Below are 16,919 nucleotides of genomic sequence, written 5' to 3'. Positions count from 1 at the left end.
CCTCATTGGCCCAGGGACTTTCCCTCGGAGGTCCAGCGCTGAGTCAGGGGAGGAGGTCGATGCCTCAGAAAGGTTGGATCCTGCTGGTGGCCCCATGATTCCAGCCCCTTGGCCTTTAGCCTGGTGGTGTCCTCTCTCCTAGGGCTCCTCCTCAGGCAGACCCCACTCTGCAAGCTCCAGTCTCTACTGGATCAGAGCCCTGGGCTCCCCTGAGCCCCCAGAGGTGAGGCCTGGCTTACCTGTGAGGTGCAGTCTGCTGGCCGGAAGGAGCAGGGCGTGCCTGCCTGCCCTGCAGTCCAGCCATCCGTAGGGCCCCACGCCGGGGCCTGCTGCATGGTGCCTGGCGGCGCTAAGGCAGCTGGTATGAAACTCAAGCTGAGAAGACATCAATCATTCATGGGGCTGCTCACTGGGAAACCCTAACCCCAGCTTAGCGGGGCCAAGTGACCAGCCAGGCCACCCCATCCCTGACAGAGCCGGGTGGCCAAAACCCCCTCATCCTGGGCCCTTCTGCCTCAGGGTAAACTCTGCACACCCCTGCCCCACCTGCCAGGGTCCACCTCCTCTGACATCACCCCCATGCCCCTCACTCTGGCATTCAAGGACTCTGTGATCTGGCCTCGCTTCTTCAATTTCACATACCCTCTGTTCTGGCCACAAGGTGCCCCGTGAAGGGGCTGCGTGGGCAACTCACCCTATTCTTTCCCACCTGCCAGCTTTTGTCCACACTATTCCTCCTGACGTGACTTCCCTCGTCCTCTGGCTAAGTCCTGCCTGTGTCGCACAACTGGCGTTGGGCAATATTACCCCCATCTTATAGACAGGTGACTGAGATGTGAAATTGCTGGATCTCCCAGCTCACAAGTGACAGAGCCAGAGTTGGAAGCTCATTGCAGCCCTGTGTCCCAGCATCCCTGTTGCTGAGTACAGTCCTCTTGACCCATCTGGCTCTACCCCCAGGCAGAGGGCTGGGATTAGGGCCTGGGCTGCCTGCCTCACTTACCCTAATCCCCCTCAAGTCTCCATCCCAGGCCATCAGCTCTCAGGGTAGGGGTGTGTAAGCAGCTTTATGGTTCCTGAGAACCAAGGGTGCTCCCTGGTGCCGCGTCTCTGGGCCTCGTCGTCTCTCCCCATATGGCCACAGAACAGGCAAGGGGGCCACATGGCCCAGACCTGGCCCCCAACTCTCAGAAGCCTCCTGTGGGGGTCGAGGCTTCCAGGGGTAGTGCTGAGGGCCTCCCTTTGACCAGGAAGAGGAGCAAGAAGAAGGGGCTCCGAGGTTCCCGGAAGGGTGCTGGCAGCTCTGAGGAGCAGAACCAAGTCCCTGGCTCCGAGGCCCCAGGAGGCAGCAAGAAAACCTCTGGAACTGGGGAAGGACAGGAGGAGACAGGTGCTGCAGCCGCTGGGCCAACCACCCGTCGCCAGTCCCACCGGCATCGCTCCGTCCCCCAACATGATGCAGCTCAGAAGACCTACGGGCCTCTGCTCAACCGCATCTTCGGAAAGGTCAGGTGGGACCCAGGTTGGGGATGAGGGTGGGGAGTGGGGGACACACTTGTGCCCTTGGACTCAACACACCCTGCCCCTAGTACTCAGGCCTCCCACTACCTCTGCTCCAGATCCAGGAGCCTGAGCCGTAGGCACAGAGTTTCTGCAGTTTGGGGAAGGGTTGGTCTTGGGCCAGCCTGGGTATTGGGCAGAGCTAGACTTCAAACCCAGGATTCTGTGAGAGCTCTGGGCCCCAGGAGCAGAAAGGGGGGTGGTCATCTCTTTTCTGGGGCCTATGGGACTTCAGCTGCCTTCTCCTGGCCTTGTGGGACTGGCCCTGCCCAGGCCATCATGACCCAGGGCTGGAGGAGGAAGGATGGGTCCAAGGGACATGCTGGACTCTGCCTCTCCAGGACCGCGAGCTAGGCCCCGAGGAGCTGGATGGTGAGTGGCTCTTGCTGGTGGCAGTGGTGGGTGGGAGGTGTCCCTGAGTTTGTCTGCCTGGGCCTGAACTCCCTTCCCCACAGAGCTTCAGGCTGCCTTTGAGGAGTTCGACACCGACCGGGATGGCTACATTGGCTACCGGGACCTGGGCGACTGCATGCGGACGCTGGGCTACATGCCCACCGAGATGGAGCTCATCGAGGTCTCCCAGCACGTCAAGATGCGCAGTCAGTGGCTGACCCCCACTGGCCCCAGGCGGGGTGGGGTGGGAAGCCTGGCTCTGTGCTGAGGCTGGGCAGCCCTGGTCCTCTCTGAGTCTCATTGTTTGGGGGATGACAAGAGGGTGGTGGGAGGTGGCTCTGGGAGTCCACAGGGTGATGGTAGGAGTATGTGACCGTTTCGAGGGCATTCTGACAGTCTGACATTAGCCTTGTCAGGTGTAGGGGCAGCGAGGTCAAGAAAGGCACCAGTGATCCAAGAGAGATCCTTGGGGCTGGGTTCAGGACCCCTCTGTCTGTGATAAGATGTTCCCTGCTAGTACTAGCCACCTGATTGGCTATCTCTGTATCTCTCTGACCCTCCTGAGGTCCCTGAAAAGAGCCTCCTGAGGCTCAGTGAGGCCTAGTGTGACAGAACCCTGGCCACTCCTTACGATTAAATGTCAGATAGGCAGGCACTTGTGTGATTATCATTAGCTAATTTGTCAAATATCAGATTTCCTTCATTCCAGGACATCTGCATTTGCTATTTCTATGGTTTCCCAAATGGGACATTTAGTGCCATGCTTCTTTTCTTTTCTGCAAAGCTGCTCTTTGACCATTGGTGCTTTTTATAATGGATGGCATGGATTCTAAGATGCCTATGCTCTTTTTATTTTTATTTATTTTTTAAAATATTTTATTTATTTATTCACAATAGACATAGAGAGAGAGGGAGAGAGGCAGAGACACAGGCAGAGGGAGAAGCAGGCTCCATGCAGGGAGCCCGACACGGGACATGATCCTGAGTCTCCAGGATCACGCCCTGGGCCAAAGGCAGGCACCAAACCGCTGCGCCACCCAGGGATCCCCTCTTTTTTTTTTTTTTTAAGATTTTATTTATTTATTCATGGGAGACAGAGACACAGGCAGAGGGAGAAGCTGGCTCCCTGTGGGGAGCCCCATATGGGACTTGATCCCAGGACCCCGGGATCACAACCAGAGCCAAAGGCAGACGCTCAACCACTGAGCCACCGAGGTGCCCTGATGCCCATGCTTCTTGAGGGGCATTTATTGCTGTCCATGAGGTTCCAGCATATAAGAGCACCCAAGAGTCAATTCTCTCATCCTGGCACCAGGATGAGGAAGGAGGCTTAGTGAGTCACCCCAAGGCTATGCCCCATTGGCAATAGAGGCAGAGTTCGAACCTGTGGGTGCCTGGTTCCAAACCTTGGTCTCCTTCCCCCACACATAGGTGCTTTGCTGAGAGCACCGAGTCATCTCTCCCTGTCGTCCCTGTGGAGGATGGGGCTCCAGCCTCCTACCTGCCCTGAGGGCATGGACGCTGGACGTTCCTTCCTGGGTGCAAAGCTGGGGAGAGGCTGGTGCTTGTGATGTCCCTTCTGGGTCCCAGCCCTCTCCAATGTGACACTCTGCCTGGGTCCGCAGTGGGTGGCCGCGTGGACTTCGAGGAGTTTGTAGAATTGATGAGCCCAAAGCTCAGGGAAGAGACAGCGCACATGTTGGGGATTCGGGAGCTGCGCATTGCCTTCCGAGAGGTGTGGAGTGTGGTCGAGCCGGGTGCTGGGTGGGTGGTTGGACAGCAAACTTGCAGGCCTCCCACCTATGTCAGAGAGACTGGGAGCCTCAGCCTCTGGAGGCCCAAGGAGGGGTTGGAGAGGGTCCAGCTCGCTCTCAGCTGGGAGATCCACCCAAGGAGACTTCCTGGAGGAGGGGGCCTACTGTCTCAGCCTGGGAGGAGGTGGAAGGTTTGGGTGGGCTGGCAGAGGTGGGGGCATCCAGACACAGAATGTGGCAAGGTGGCAAGATGGAGACAGGTCCAGGCAGAGCCAGCTTTGGGCAGGAGGGGCTGAACCCGCTGGAATCCTAGTTTGACAGGGATAAAGATGGACGAATCACAGTGGCAGAGCTGCGACAGGTAGCACCGGCTCTGCTGGGGGAGCCACTGGTGGGTTCTGAGCTGGATGAGATGCTCCGAGAAGTGGATCTCAATGGGGATGGCACCGTAGACTTTGATGGTGAGTCTTCTTCCCCTCCAGCACCCGGGATGAGCCCAGCACCTCCCAGGATCCCTGACTAGGACTGGCTCAAGCACTGCTCCTTCTTTCCTCCAGAATTTGTGATGATGCTTCTCACCCACTGAGGTTCCAGAAGGGAGAACACGCTGCTCCTCTGGCCTCAGGCCAGCAGGGTTCATACTGTACACCCACCCCATGAAGCCCCAGAATGGAAGAGACCCAGCAGCCCCCAGGCTTCTTCAGTCCTTGACAACACCTGGCTGGAGAGGTGGTTCATGATGTCACCCACCTGCCTACATCCTCAGCTTCCTCCCACCTGGGCTGCCTGGAGGAAACCTGCACTCAGCTGCCTGTCCTTCTCCAGTGTGAGCAAGATTTGGATCTCTCCAGACTCTTGGGAGGTAGCAAGCTCCCTGGCACTGCAGCATTCAAAGATGGGAGACAGAGTTGGGGGGGGGATTCTGGTAACATGGTGAACTGGCAGGGTGGCTGGGTGCCTCCCACTACTTGTGTAAAAATGTTAAAATAAAAAAGTTAACTTGAAAGAAAGCCAGGGGTGACCCCAGGTACTAAAGACAAAGCAAGAACTCAGAGGTAGATGGTGGGAGAGAGCGGACACCATGGGGATCTTAGGCTTGGAGAGAGGTTCAGGAGCCTGGGCTCTTACACCTATGAGTGACAGAAGACCTGTAAGGGGCTGATGAATGGTACATGAGCCTGAGTATCTTCCAGGGTCTCGAAGGGCTACCCTGTTCCTGAAAAGGGACCAAAATATATTTCCACCTACCAGCCTGAGGAAGTGGAAAGGATGTCCAGGGCCTTGAGTGGAAAAAGCTACCGCAACCCCCTCCCCACGCAAGGAACATGAAACTCAGGTTTGCACATTAGGCAAGAGAGTGATCTATTTCCATGGTATGGAATGCTGAAGAAAGAAAGAAGCTACTGGAAGGGCACTCTTCAACCCAGGACACAATGGGCTTAGCAGACAAATAACAACCTCGTCCTCACTTCTGAAGATGAGCTTGTGATCACATAAGAGAACAGGTCACCGTGAGGGAGACTAGGCGGATGCAACAAATAGGAGAATCAGCACCCCAAAGTAGAAGTAGTAGGACCATCTGGAAGAGACCATGAGTACATGCCACCACAAATGAGGTAAACGAAGGGAGAGAGGTGAGAATAGTATGAAACAGAACAGGAAGATTAAAAAGCATAACCCAATAGAACTTCTAAGAATAAAGGATGGGGCGCCTGGGTGGCTCAGTGGTTGAGCATCTTACCTTCCGTCCAGGTCATGATCAGGTCCTGGGATCGAGCCTGCTTCTCCCCCTGCCTGTGTCTCTGCCTCTTTCTGTGTGTCTCTCGTGAATAAATCAATATAATCTTTAAAAATAAAACAAATAAATATAAAAATAAAGGATATAGCCATTGGGATGAAAAAAAAGAATCGAGGGGTAAATTAAACACCATATTAGATAGAATTCAATAGAAGATTAATGAATTGGAAGCTAATCTGAGAAATCACCCATAAAGTAGCACTGAGGGATAAACAGATGGAAAGTGTTAACGTGTTGTTAAAAGTCATCAGGAGTCTCAGAAGGAGAGACTATAGAGTGGGCATGAGGCGATCCTCAAAGACTAGAGGACTGAAACTTAAAGGCTTCCACAAAGACAAGCGCTCAGATCGAAGGTACCCCCTGGAGCCTGAGAAGGAGAAATAAGAACAACTGAGAATCTAGGTGCATTTCAGAGGAACTGCAGAATTCAAAAGGAAAACCTTATAAACGACTCAAGACAAAAGTCAGCTGACTTACAAGGAACAGCAATGAGGCTTTATGAAGACTTTTCGTTGGCTACGGTAGATGCCAGAAGACAATGAAATAAGCTGCTCATCATGCAGAGGAGAAGTCATTGCCAGCCAAGAAGCCTATACCTCACTGAATCATTATTCAAGAATGAAGGTGAAACATCACCTTTTTTTTTTTTTAGGAAAGGAGGGCTGAGAAGAGTTTCCCACCCACATGCTCTCTTTCAAGGAATGGCTTCAGTAAAAAGGAAATCCAGATCAGAATGAAGGCAAGTATGTACTAAATTATGATCAGGAAAGCAATCAGTAAGGGAGCCTGGGTGGCTCAGTTAGTGAAGTATCTGCCTTCTGCTCAGGTCATGATCCCAGGGTCCTGGATCGAACCCCGCAGCGTCAGGCTCCCTGCTCATGGGGAGTCTACTTCTTCTCCCTCTGTTCCTACCCCCTGCTTGTTCTCTTTCAAATAAATAAATACAATCTTAAAAATAAAGAAAGTGATCAGTAAACACATTGGTGGATCTAAAGAAGGATTAACAATTTAAAAAGTTAGCTTGGGGGATTTTCAAAACAAAGGAGGGACTAAAATAATAGACAAAATAAAATGGGACATGGGAGGGGGTATTTTGGACATGCTGAAATTTTTTTCTCCTCTTTCCTAGAGAAGGATGGATTCACTGTTCAGCTTTAGAGTTTGTTAACCATTTAAAGGTAATCAATGTATAAAAATAGCAATAGAATGTTTTGTTCGACAGTCAAATCCATAGAGGAAGGAAAAAAGGGAAAGTGAAGAATTCTTGGTTAAACCAGTAGAAGGCTACAGAAGAGGGGAAAAAAAGTAAAGAAAAGTGGGGTCCATGAAAACATTAAAAGAGAAGGTAGGAAGGGGTTACTTGAGTCACTCTGTCATTTGAGCAACCAACTCTTGATCTCAGGGTCGTGAGTTCAAGCCCTGAGTTGGGCTCCATGCTGGGTATGGAGCCCACTTAAAACAAAAACAAAAACAAAAACAAAAAACCCCAGAAGGTAGGAAAAATCCTTTAAAAATAAAAATGACAATAATTATGAGCAGTTTTTGGTTAAGAGAGTCTCAGCACCAGAGGAAAGTTTCAATGATAGATTGAGTTTCCTGTGACTGATGGAGACCCCCAATAACAATGCCTTAAAATGGATAGTAGTTTATTTCTTTTTTTAAAATTTTTTTTAAAATTAAATTTATTTATGATAGTCACAGAGAGAGAGAGAGAGAGGCAGAGACATAGGCAGAGGGAGAAGCAGGCTCCATGCACCGGGAGCCCGACGTGGGATTCGAGCCCGGGTCTCCAGGACCGTGTCCTGGGCCAAAGCCAGGCGCCAAACCGCTGCGCCACCCAGGGATCCCGATTCAGCGTTCTTTTTAAAAATTATTTATTGGGGATCCCTGGGTGGCGCAGCGGTTTGGCGCCTGGCTTTGGCCCAGGACACGGTCCTGGAGACCCGGGCTCGAATCTCACGTCGGGCTCCCGGTGCATGGAGCCTGCTTCTCCCTCTGCCTATGTCTCTGCCTCTCTCTCTCTCTCTCTCTCTCTCTCTCTGTGACTATCGTAAATAAATAAAAATTAAAAAAATTATTTATTTATTCATGAGAGACACACAGAGAGAGGCAGAGACATAGGCAGAGAGATAAGCAGGCTCCCCGCGGGAAGCCCAATGCAGAACTCGATCCCAGGACCCCGGGATCATGGCCTGAGCTGAAGGCAGACACTCAGCCACTGAGCTACCCAGGCACCCTGAAATTTGAATTTTATAAACTTTTAGGTGTCTTATTATTCTTTTATTTTCTTCCCCCAATTGTTACTAGACTGTAAAAACCATTTTTAGCTTGGGGACCATATTGGGTCTGTGGGCTATCGCTTGCTGACACTTGCTGTAGTCTTATAATGTGGAGAATCCCAACTTCTGCAATAACTTTGTTTAGATTGTGGAATTACAAGTTATGAGCATGGCAGTGACTCTGTATCAATTGCCTATTTGCTCACAATGAATTGTTTTCATAATTTTCCTTTTTCCCCATGTTTGTTCCTTTTTCCCCATGGTTATATTCATTGATATATAATTTTATGTCTAATTAATCTGCTAATATAAATTATGAGCTTATATATTCTGTATGTCTTCTTTCTTTTTTTCACTTTTCTAGGCCAGGTTTTATTTTGTCTTGCCAAAGTATTGGTCCATAATGGATTATAAGTGAAAACCGGTCCTTTGCCACAGCTAGTTTGATTTAGGAATTCCTGTATCCAACTGGTGCTCCCCAGAGTGCTTGACTGGGGGCCAAGCAGGAGAGCGGGAGTGGGAGCAGAGGACTGGGTGTTCATTCTTTCAGCAAAGTCACAGAAATCTAAAGACATTGTGCTGCCCTGGTTGCTGCAGACACAGTGGCCAGGCCAGGTCTCTTCTCAATTGCACACCTGTTTTACTGGGGGAGACAGACTGTAAACATCTAAGTATATGTACAGGCTTTTCCCCACAGCCTAGTGCAGGATCTAAGACATACATTCAAGCAGGATAATGAGAATTGAGAGGCCGACGTTAAAGTGATGGCTTGAAAAACAGGTTTACTAGGAGAAATGAATGAAAGAAAGCTCATCTAAGTACAGGCATAGCAGACAGAAGTGGGCTATGAGGCACAGGATCTACCTCAGCCCACAGTCCTTCAGCCAGCCCCTTGAGTGGTCAGCTGAGGATATTCATGCTTTATATCTGCTCCTCTCTCTCCCACACCCAGGTGTCATGGAAGCCTTGGCTTATGTTTCTAACTTTGCCCTTGGGTGAATCAGCTCTCTGGACCTTGGTTTCCTCATCTGCAAAATGGAACTAAGGTGGTGATTATCAGAAATAACCTATGTTAAGTACATAGTGTAGGGGCTGCTGCTTTCTAAGAGCTTGATAAATGGTAGCTATTATGATTTCAGGTTTCAGGGTTCTTGAAGATTCTGTTCCCTGGCTCTCAAGATTCTGAGATGCTTAGGTTTTCCAAAATTCTCAGATTGGTCTGTTGCTCATGTTTCTGTGGTTCAAAGAGTCTTTTATCACTGAGTTCTGTCATATGGGCCTTGCTTCCCATTGTCTTTGCCTCCACTTCTCCCAATCCCTGAACTTGGGAAATAGGGCAGTGGGTGGAGAGGGCTGGGCTGCTGCCTTGTCATGGCCCACATTTGGAGCTGGCTGTGGCAGCCCAGGGCCCCAGAGCCAGGCTGCAACCAGGATACCAGCCTCTAGGCCCCAGGCCTGCGTCATCCAAGTGCCCTTGGCCAGGGCCACCCGGGGCAGGCACCAATGCTGAGCCTCTAGGTTGAAAAATGGGCAGGGCCAAGTCGGCTAAGGCCTGGTGGAGTCGGGAGGCTAGAACAACCTCCAGGTTTGCAGGGCAGAGTCCCAGGTTCAGCTCTGTCCCAAATGCGCAGGTACAAGTCTTGGAGCATCAGGACTGTCACGGGTACAACGAGAAGATGAGTAGTCCTGGAGTCCCTTAGCTCCATCAGCCCTTTCCTCAGTTTTTGCGGGAGGGGGGCTGTTGCCAGGCTGGTGGCCTGGGCAGGGCTGGTGGGCAAGTAAGATCAATGGTCTCTTTTGGAATTAAGTACATTCTTTTATTAGCACAAAACACCACCAACCCAGCAGCTCCAGGGCACAAGAATAAGTTAAGGCACAGAACAGGCCAGGGGCGACTTTCCCAGGCCTGGGTATTGGGCAAACTTCCTGAACAAACTTCCGAGGGGTCTGGGGGCTGGCGGGTCCCAGAGTTCTTCCCTGGTGAAGAGGGAACCGGAGCGGGGCGGACCCGAAGAGCGCCCCCTGGTGCCGCTCGGAGACAAGGCTGGATCCCGCCCCGCGGCTCACTTCTCGAAGTAGGGCAGGTAGAAGAACTGGAAGCCGCGGTGGCCCTTGACCGCGCAGTACATGAAGATCACGTGGTAGACTGCGGGGCGGGGCGGGTCAGAGCCGAGGACCCGGCCCGGCCCCGCCCCCTCTCCAGCCCCGCCCCCTCTCCAGCCCCTGCCCCGCCCCCTCTCCAGCCCCTGCCCCGCCCCGCGCCGCCCTGGAGCCCTTCCGCACCTCCCGGGACCAACAACAGGAAGCCGGGCACAAAGAAGATGGCGCTGGAGACACCTGCAGGAGGAGGGGCAGAGTCAAGGCGGGGGGCAAGGGGCAGGGCTCAGGGGGCACTGCCTGGGCAAGTCTCACTGTCCGTGGTTGAAGGGACCGTTTCCTGCTACGAGGGTGGAAGCAAACTCCGAGGGGGCTGGGAGTTCGCGGGTCCCGCAGGAGTTCTTCCCTTGTGGGGGCCCCCCATTTGCCTGCGGAGGTAGGAGGGGGCGCTCACCTGACGAGGGGGCCACCTCCAGTCCCACGGCGATCAGGATCAGCACTGCACACAGATGGAGCCGCGAGGGTGAGGGCAGGAGGAGGGGGTAGGCTCTGGGGACCGGGTGGGGACCTCCAGCCACAACCCCCCAGCTAGGATTAGGCCCTAGGAATGGTATCCCCCTGGGAAATGTCTGAAAGGAGATTTTTCTCTGCTCCTTGGTGTGGTCTTTCAGTTAATCGACAAATATTTGTGGAACACCTGCTGTGTGCCTGGTACTGAGAATCCCACTGGGAAAGGCAAATGAGGTCCCTGCTCTCATGGCCCTTTCCTAATGGTGTAACCAACAAGAATCTCCAAGCTACAACCCCAGTGATAGGGATGTGTTAAGGCCAGGTCAGGCAGCATAGGAGCCTGGGGGATCTGGGAGGGGCTTTTTGGAGGCAGTGGCAACTAAGCTGGGCATGGTAGCAGTAGCAACAGCAGTTAATACTTGGTTACCATTTACCAGGTGCTGCCAGGCACTGGGCTAAGCTTGTCACCTGCCCTGCTTTATTGTCACCATGACTGACTGAAACAGGTATGATCATCCCCATTTCATAGAAGGTGAAACTGAGGCACAGAACGCTGCATTAAGGAAGAGGCAATCTGACTCCAGATGTTTTGCTCTGGGCATTGTACAGACAGAAAAGGGGAGGACTGCCCCAGACAGAGGGAGCAGCATGGCAAGGGCCCACAGTCAAGAGGGAACTTGGGGCTTTCTAGGAGTTTCCAGCTTTTGGCAAGAGTGGTGAGGCAAGAGCCCAGGCCTGAAGAGTTTGGCAGGAGCTGTAGGCAATGGCGAGGGATGTGGACTTTGGCTGAGGACAGTGGGTGTTGGGGAAGTCATGGTTGAATCAGCTTTTCATACCCAGAGGGTCCTGGGTCCCCAGTTAGAGAATGGGACTGGGGGTGGGGTGGGGTGGGGGAGCCAGGCTCTGCAGCAAGGTGGGCAATAGAGCACAGAGGCTTGAGGGGCCACCATGGACTGCTATGTGATTTGTACCTTGCACAGAGCACCTCAAGTATGCGATGGGGGCTGGAACACTACTTGCCCCCTAAGCTTAGAGCTGGGGGCCCTGCCCACTCAGAGGAGGTGTCTTTTTCTAATTCCCACAAAGGCCCTTTAGGTCTATGGTGATCTCCAGCCTGGTAATGTCCCTGATGTGGGTTTATTTATTTAGTTTTTTTAAAAAATTATTTATTTATTCATTAGAGACATAGAGAGAGGCAGAGACATAGGCAAAGAGAGAAGCAGGCTCACTGTGGGGAGCATGATGTGGGACTTGATCCCATGACCAGACCCTCAACCACTGAGCCACCCAGGGGGTCCCTCTGATGTGGGTTTAAATTCCAGTTCATCTACTTCTCAGTTAAGGTCTGAGCAAGTCCCTTTACCTGCCTGAGGCTCTGTCCTTACTTCTGAACAGGAATGGTAATAATGCTTGCCCTCATGGGTATTGAGAGTATGAAATGGGGTAAGGGAGGTGGCCAGTGTGACCAGTGCTCAGCTGAGCACATAGACACCCAGGGCTGAGTCAAGGACGCTGTTCAGCTTTCTGGCCAGGGGACTTTGACCATCCTGGAGAAAGGAGAGCAGTTGCCACAGCTGGGCTGTCTTTAGGTCTCTTGACCCCAACCCTGTCCTTTCTGGGGATCCTGAGTCCTTAGCCCCATAGAATGAGTCAGAAAACATCTGGCTGTGAGATCTGCCTGTTCTGGGCTTCAATTTGCCCATCTGGGCGGGGAGAGGTCCTCATCAGCACTCAGACTCCGGAGAAGGGGAAATGATAGGTGCTCTATGGATCAGGCTGGCAGGGATGGGCATATCTCTGAGCATCTGTCCCCATACAGGTTCTGAGTTATGGCCCTGCCTCTCACTTGCTGTGTGACCTCTGTAAGGCAGAAAAATAAGCCTACCCTGCACCTGGCTCAAAGTAGACTCAGAATAAATGACGGCTGTTACTCTTCTGCTCCCTGATGGAATTCAATGGGCTAAGAAAAGGAAAGAAAGAAAGAAAGAAAGAAAGAAAGAAAGAAAGAGAAAGAAAGAGAAAGAAAGAAAAGAAAGAAAGAAAGAAAAAAGAAAGAAGAAAAAAAGAAAGAAAAAAAAGAAAAGAAAAGAGAAGAAAGACAAAAGTTTGGAGTACTAGACTAAGTTCCATTTTCAACTCTGTGCAATTTCCTGGCTGTGTGACCAGGAGACTGGGCCTGCTCCTCCCAAGGATGCAAGGAGGCTCAGTGTGGTAAGGGGGATGCAGAACCTGCACAAAGGAGGACAGACCCCTCATGGGGGTAGGCAAGGGACCCTCAGGACACTCACCCAGCCCCAGCAGCAGGAGCAGGAAGGAGGCCAGCACCACCCGGCGGTTCTTCTGGATCAAAGGGTGTTGAGTCCAGCTGGGTGGCAGGAGAGCAGGATAGGTGTGAGAGGTGACAGGAGCCCAACACCCTCCTGTTACCCTTCCCCACCCAGAGGACTGAGGTGGAAAGCCAGAGCTGCCTGTTCTGGGGCACAGACCCCAGGTGGCTTAAGCAGGGCAAGGTCTCACCTGCAGCAGGCATGGTAGGAGCGCTGGGTGCTATTGCTGATGGTGCTGAAGGACCACTGGGAGCTGCGGATGGATGTTCGGCTGGAATCCCTGCAGGCCAGGTGGGTCCAGTGAGAGGCAGGGGAAGCAAGGAAGGGGTCATAATGACGTGGTCAGGGATGGTGCAGGGAGCACTTAGAGGGGACAGGGTGAAGAGGAATTCAGGGGCTGGGGTCTCTGACAGTACTGAGAGTGGACAAAGGGTGGGGGTTCAAGCTAGGGATTCCTATAGGACAGGTGATCTGCGGGAAGGTAGGGGCCAGACCAGGGTGGGGGGGGGTTCTTCAGGATAAAGAGCCTGGTGGGACTGAGTGGGTGAAACTGGCACTGGGGTACAGGGACCCTGCAGGACAGGAGAACCCATGAGGGGAGTGGGGATCAAGCTAGGAATCCTTGTAGGACAGAGTGTGAGGGAGCTGAGTGATATGAGGTGGAAGACTGGCCAGGGACCTGGGGAACAGGAACCAGAAGCATAGGGCTAGAAGTACACAGGGTGGGTCCCCACCTGGCCCTGACCTGGTGCCGACTCCCCCATCGGGCTCCGGAGAGGGCTGGGCTCCATCCTCATCGTTCTCCAGGTTCTATTCCAGAACACAGGGCTCAGAGGGGTGATTGGGCCCAGGCCCTTCCCACTCCCCTCTCAGGGAGAGGAGGAAAGCAATGCCACACAGCTGTTTGCCTGGCTGCCTGACAGCTGCTCACCTGGCCCTCCACCCTCCCCGCAAAACGGGTTTGATGATTCACAGAAACCGAAACCCAGGTAGGAGGTGGGGGCTGGGGGCTTAGGGGGCTGGGGGTTGGCAGGAGCCACAGGGGCTGTTTGAGGGCTCCTAGCATGGGTCCCAAGCCAGGAGTTCTCTCAAGTTTGGGAGTCAGGGTGGAGCTTTCAGAATGGTATTTCAGAGGCCCAGTTGGAGGCTCCGGATTTGGGGTGCCAAGGAAAGGCAGAAGCCCATGGTTTCCAGGTTTGGGGCACAGGAATCCGGTACAGGTCTCCCAAGGAAAGGATCCTAGAGTTGGTGGAAGTCCTCTAGGGAGAATGGAGATTTCCAGTTTAGTAGAGTCAGGGCACGTGCAAGGATTCATCCTGTGAGTGTGGGGGTGGGGGAACCTCCAGCTGGGGTGGGGACTTCTAGAACACAAGCCGGAGGCCTAGAAGGCTCAGGGTCTGCTCTGGGGTCTGGGCAAGGTCTGGATCAGGTACAGAAGAGCTCTCCAGCCCAGGGCGGGTGAGGGGATTGGGTGAGTACCCAGGATGGGTGGGGACACCGGGTGGGATTTCCAGTTGGGGCTAGAGGACTGACTCGCTCCCGGGTTCCGGTTGTGGACTCTCCAGTAGCGGCTGGGGACCAAAGTCAGAGCTGAGAAGGTCTGGGCAGGGCCCGGGATCAGTGGCCACGCAGGCTGGGGCCCCTAGACAGATTTCCCTTGAGCTGGGGTTCTCCAGGGTCCGGCCTGGGGTCGCACCCGGGCTGGGGTTGAGGTGGTCCGGGCCGTTCACCTGGTAGCGCAGCCGGGACTGCTTGTCCTCGTCGGCCACCTCGAACCGGGCCCGGCGCTCGAAGTGCAGCGGCCCGAAGCGGGCGACTCCGCTGAATTCGGGCCCCGGGCCCGCGTCCTCCAGGGACAGCTCGAAGGCGTCATCGATGCTGAACTGGGGCCGGGCGGCGCTCATGGCCCCGGCCCGCTCAGGCGCCCCTCGCCGCCGCCATCCGCGCCCGCTCGCCCGGAGCGCCACGGTCCCGCCCCCGCACGCAGGACCCGCCCCGGGGCGCAGTCTTGGGAGCGCGGCTGCCCGGCGCCCAGGCCGAAGCTCCGCCCTCACGTAACGGCCCCGCCCCCTCTCGGCAGGCCCGAGTTGCCGAGCGCCGAGGGGGGCAGTGGGAGGGGCCTCCTTTGGGGACAGCACGGGGGCCCGGGCGCCTCCTAGCGGCCGCCTGCGCGCAGCACTCGGAGGCAATCCGTCGGTCTGTGTTTCGGGCTTGGAGGGCATCTGGGGGTCAGGCTCCCAGCCTGAGACGGGGCCTTCTGCGTCCCATCCCGCGCCTAGAGAGCCAAGGAGACCCCTGGGACCAGACTGTGTCCCCTCCCAGACTCACCGCAGATCTGCGCGGGATGGGTATTCTCACCACTGCAGATGTGGAGACTGAAAACACTGAGGCCCAGAAAGCTTATGTGGCTTCCATTCCTCCGATCCAGTCTCCACTCAGCAGCCAAAGTGATCTTTTAAAATCTATCTGATCGGGATCCCTGGGTGGCGCAGCGGTTTGGCGCCTGCCTTTGGCTCAGGGCGCGATCCTGGAGACCCGGGATCGAATCCCACGTCGGGCTCCCGGTGCATGGAGCCTGCTTCTCCCTCTGCCTATGTCTCTGCCTCTCTCTCTCTCTGTGACTATCATAAATAAATAAATTAAAAAAATCTATCTGATCTTTTTCTCTGTCTGTTATTTAAAAAAAATACTTATTTGAGAGAGAGAGAGAGTGGGAGCAGGGGGAGGGACCAAGGGGGAGAGAGAAAATCCACAAGCCAACTTCATCTGAGTGTGGAGTCCCATGTGGCCTGATTCCAGGACCCTGAGATTGTGACCTGAAACAGAAACCAAGAGTTGGCCACATAAGAACTGAGTCACCGAGGCGCCCCTCTCTGTGTGTTATTCTTAAGGGAAAAAAAGTTTTGTTTTGTTTTTTAAAGTATGTGGTTAAGTCACTCTGTATAAAACCGTCCCTTGGTTTTCTGTTGTTGAAATAATATCTGAGCCCTTTTTGACTACGGCCCACAAAACTGAATGTACTGGTTCCTACCTACCTATCCAATCTTATCAAGCCTCCTCTGCCCCTCTTTCACCTACTCAGCAACACAGGTCAAACTCATTCTCATCTTAGGGCCTTTGCACATGCTGTTCTCTATGCCTGGAAAGCACTTAACCTTGTTCTTTCACAACTTGTTCTTGTCCTTTCATCATCTGGGTCCCTTCATTATCTGCGTCCCTGCTCAAATGTTGCCTCTCAGAGGTACCATCCCTGACTAGGCAATTTAAAGTCAATTTCACATTCCACAGCACTTACCTGAAATTAACTTATTTTATTTATGCTGTTGTTTTATTCACCACTAGTGTCCACAGTGCCTAGAACAGTGTTTGGCACTGAGTAGATGCTCCTTAAATATTTGTGGATGAAATGAATGAATGAATGAATGAATGAATGCTTTGCCAGAATCCCAAATGCTTACAGGTGATAGAACTGAGAAACCAAGCTCACCTAGCTCTAGGATGCTTATCCTCCACCTACCACACTGCATTGTATGACCTCATGGACCGAGGTGAATCAACCCTACTTCTCAGTTTATGACACATCATCATGGTGAACCAGGCCCCTCTCAGTGTGCTCAGTCAGCTTTCCTGAATCCTGGCCGGTTCTCTACTACACGTGGCTTGGCTGTTATATGGATATTTGCAAATCACAAACGTGGTATCCTGTATAAAACTCATTCTGTTGTTCCTTACATTTTTTTTTTTAAAGAAAGGTTTTTTTTTTTTATTTATTTATGATAGTCACAGAGAGAGAGAGAGAGGGGCAGAGACACAGGCAGAGGGAGAAGCAGGCTCCATGCACCGGGAGCCCGATGTGGGATTCGATCCCGGGTCTCCAGGATCGCGCCCTGGGCCAAAGGCAGGCGCCAAACCGCTGCGCCACCCAGGGATCCCTGTTCCTTACATTTTTATACTCAACGCTAATGTCTTCCACATCCATCTCCTTTGTTGCTTCTACCAGTTGCATGCAGCATGCCATGTTGAGCATCCAGCACTTTTATTATCCACCACACCTTTCAGTGATGCACACTTAGCTTGGCCTCAGTGCCCCTGTCACATACAATACTGCCATGAACACCTTCATGCTACCTCCTTATGAATTGTGGGAGAATTCTTGAAGTAGGACTTCCACGCCATAGAGTGCAGGTGCAGGCACTCTTGA

The 16,919-nt window shown here is 53.1% G+C and overlaps 2 protein-coding genes across 5 annotated transcripts; one reads left to right on the top strand and one right to left on the bottom strand.

Moving 5' to 3' along the window:
- Nucleotides 1-1,134: 1,134 nt before the first annotated feature.
- CABP4 (calcium binding protein 4) lies at nt 1,135-4,293 on the top strand. Its single transcript, XM_055315138.1, has 6 exons — nt 1,135-1,506; nt 1,902-1,932; nt 2,016-2,159; nt 3,579-3,688; nt 4,021-4,168; nt 4,265-4,293. Exons 1-6 carry the CDS (start codon nt 1,135-1,137, stop codon nt 4,291-4,293), a joined length of 834 nt encoding a protein of 277 aa, XP_055171113.1.
- Nucleotides 4,294-9,577: 5,284 nt separating this feature from the next.
- On the bottom strand, nt 9,578-15,301 carry TMEM134 (transmembrane protein 134). Of its 4 annotated transcripts, XM_055315119.1 has the most exons (7): nt 14,449-14,720; nt 13,464-13,528; nt 12,909-12,998; nt 12,680-12,756; nt 10,336-10,380; nt 10,068-10,121; nt 9,578-9,930 (listed from the first exon to the last, which is right to left on the bottom strand). In XM_055315119.1, exons 1-7 carry the CDS (start codon nt 14,620-14,622, stop codon nt 9,848-9,850), a joined length of 588 nt encoding a protein of 195 aa, XP_055171094.1. In that variant the 5' UTR covers nt 14,623-14,720; the 3' UTR covers nt 9,578-9,847. The 4 variants fall into 4 exon arrangements, with proteins under 4 accessions (XP_055171094.1, XP_055171095.1, XP_055171097.1 ...); XM_055315120.1 differs by lacking the exon at nt 10,336-10,380 and having other exon boundaries at nt 14,449-14,721; XM_055315122.1 differs by lacking the exon at nt 13,464-13,528 and having other exon boundaries at nt 14,449-14,707.
- Between the last annotated feature and the right edge of the window lie 1,618 nt (nt 15,302-16,919).

This window comes from Nyctereutes procyonoides, unplaced genomic scaffold (genome assembly GCF_905146905.1).
Source record: "Nyctereutes procyonoides isolate TBG_1078 unplaced genomic scaffold, NYPRO_anot_genome, whole genome shotgun sequence".
Lineage (NCBI taxonomy): Eukaryota > Metazoa > Chordata > Mammalia > Carnivora > Canidae > Nyctereutes > Nyctereutes procyonoides.
This window is presented reverse-complemented; position numbering and strand designations above follow the sequence as displayed.

Excerpts from the sequence above, each read along its gene's own strand:
- CABP4 (XM_055315138.1), top strand. The coding sequence starts at position 1,135 with ATGGCCACAGAACAGGCAAGGGGGCCACATGGCCCAGACCTGGCCCCC. Across the intron at positions 2,160-3,578 it reads CCAGCACGTCAAGATGCGCA|TGGGTGGCCGCGTGGACTTC; the intron begins GTCAGTGGCTGA and ends CTGGGTCCGCAG. Across the intron at positions 4,169-4,264 it reads TGGCACCGTAGACTTTGATG|AATTTGTGATGATGCTTCTC; the intron begins GTGAGTCTTCTT and ends TCTTTCCTCCAG.
- TMEM134 (XM_055315121.1), bottom strand. The coding sequence starts at position 14,940 with ATGCCCTCCAAGCCCGAAACACAGACCGACGGATTGCCTCCGAGTGCT. Across the intron at positions 13,978-14,448 it reads AGTCCCGGCTGCGCTACCAG|AGGACTTCCACCAACTCTAG; the intron begins GTGAACGGCCCG and ends CATTCTCCCTAG.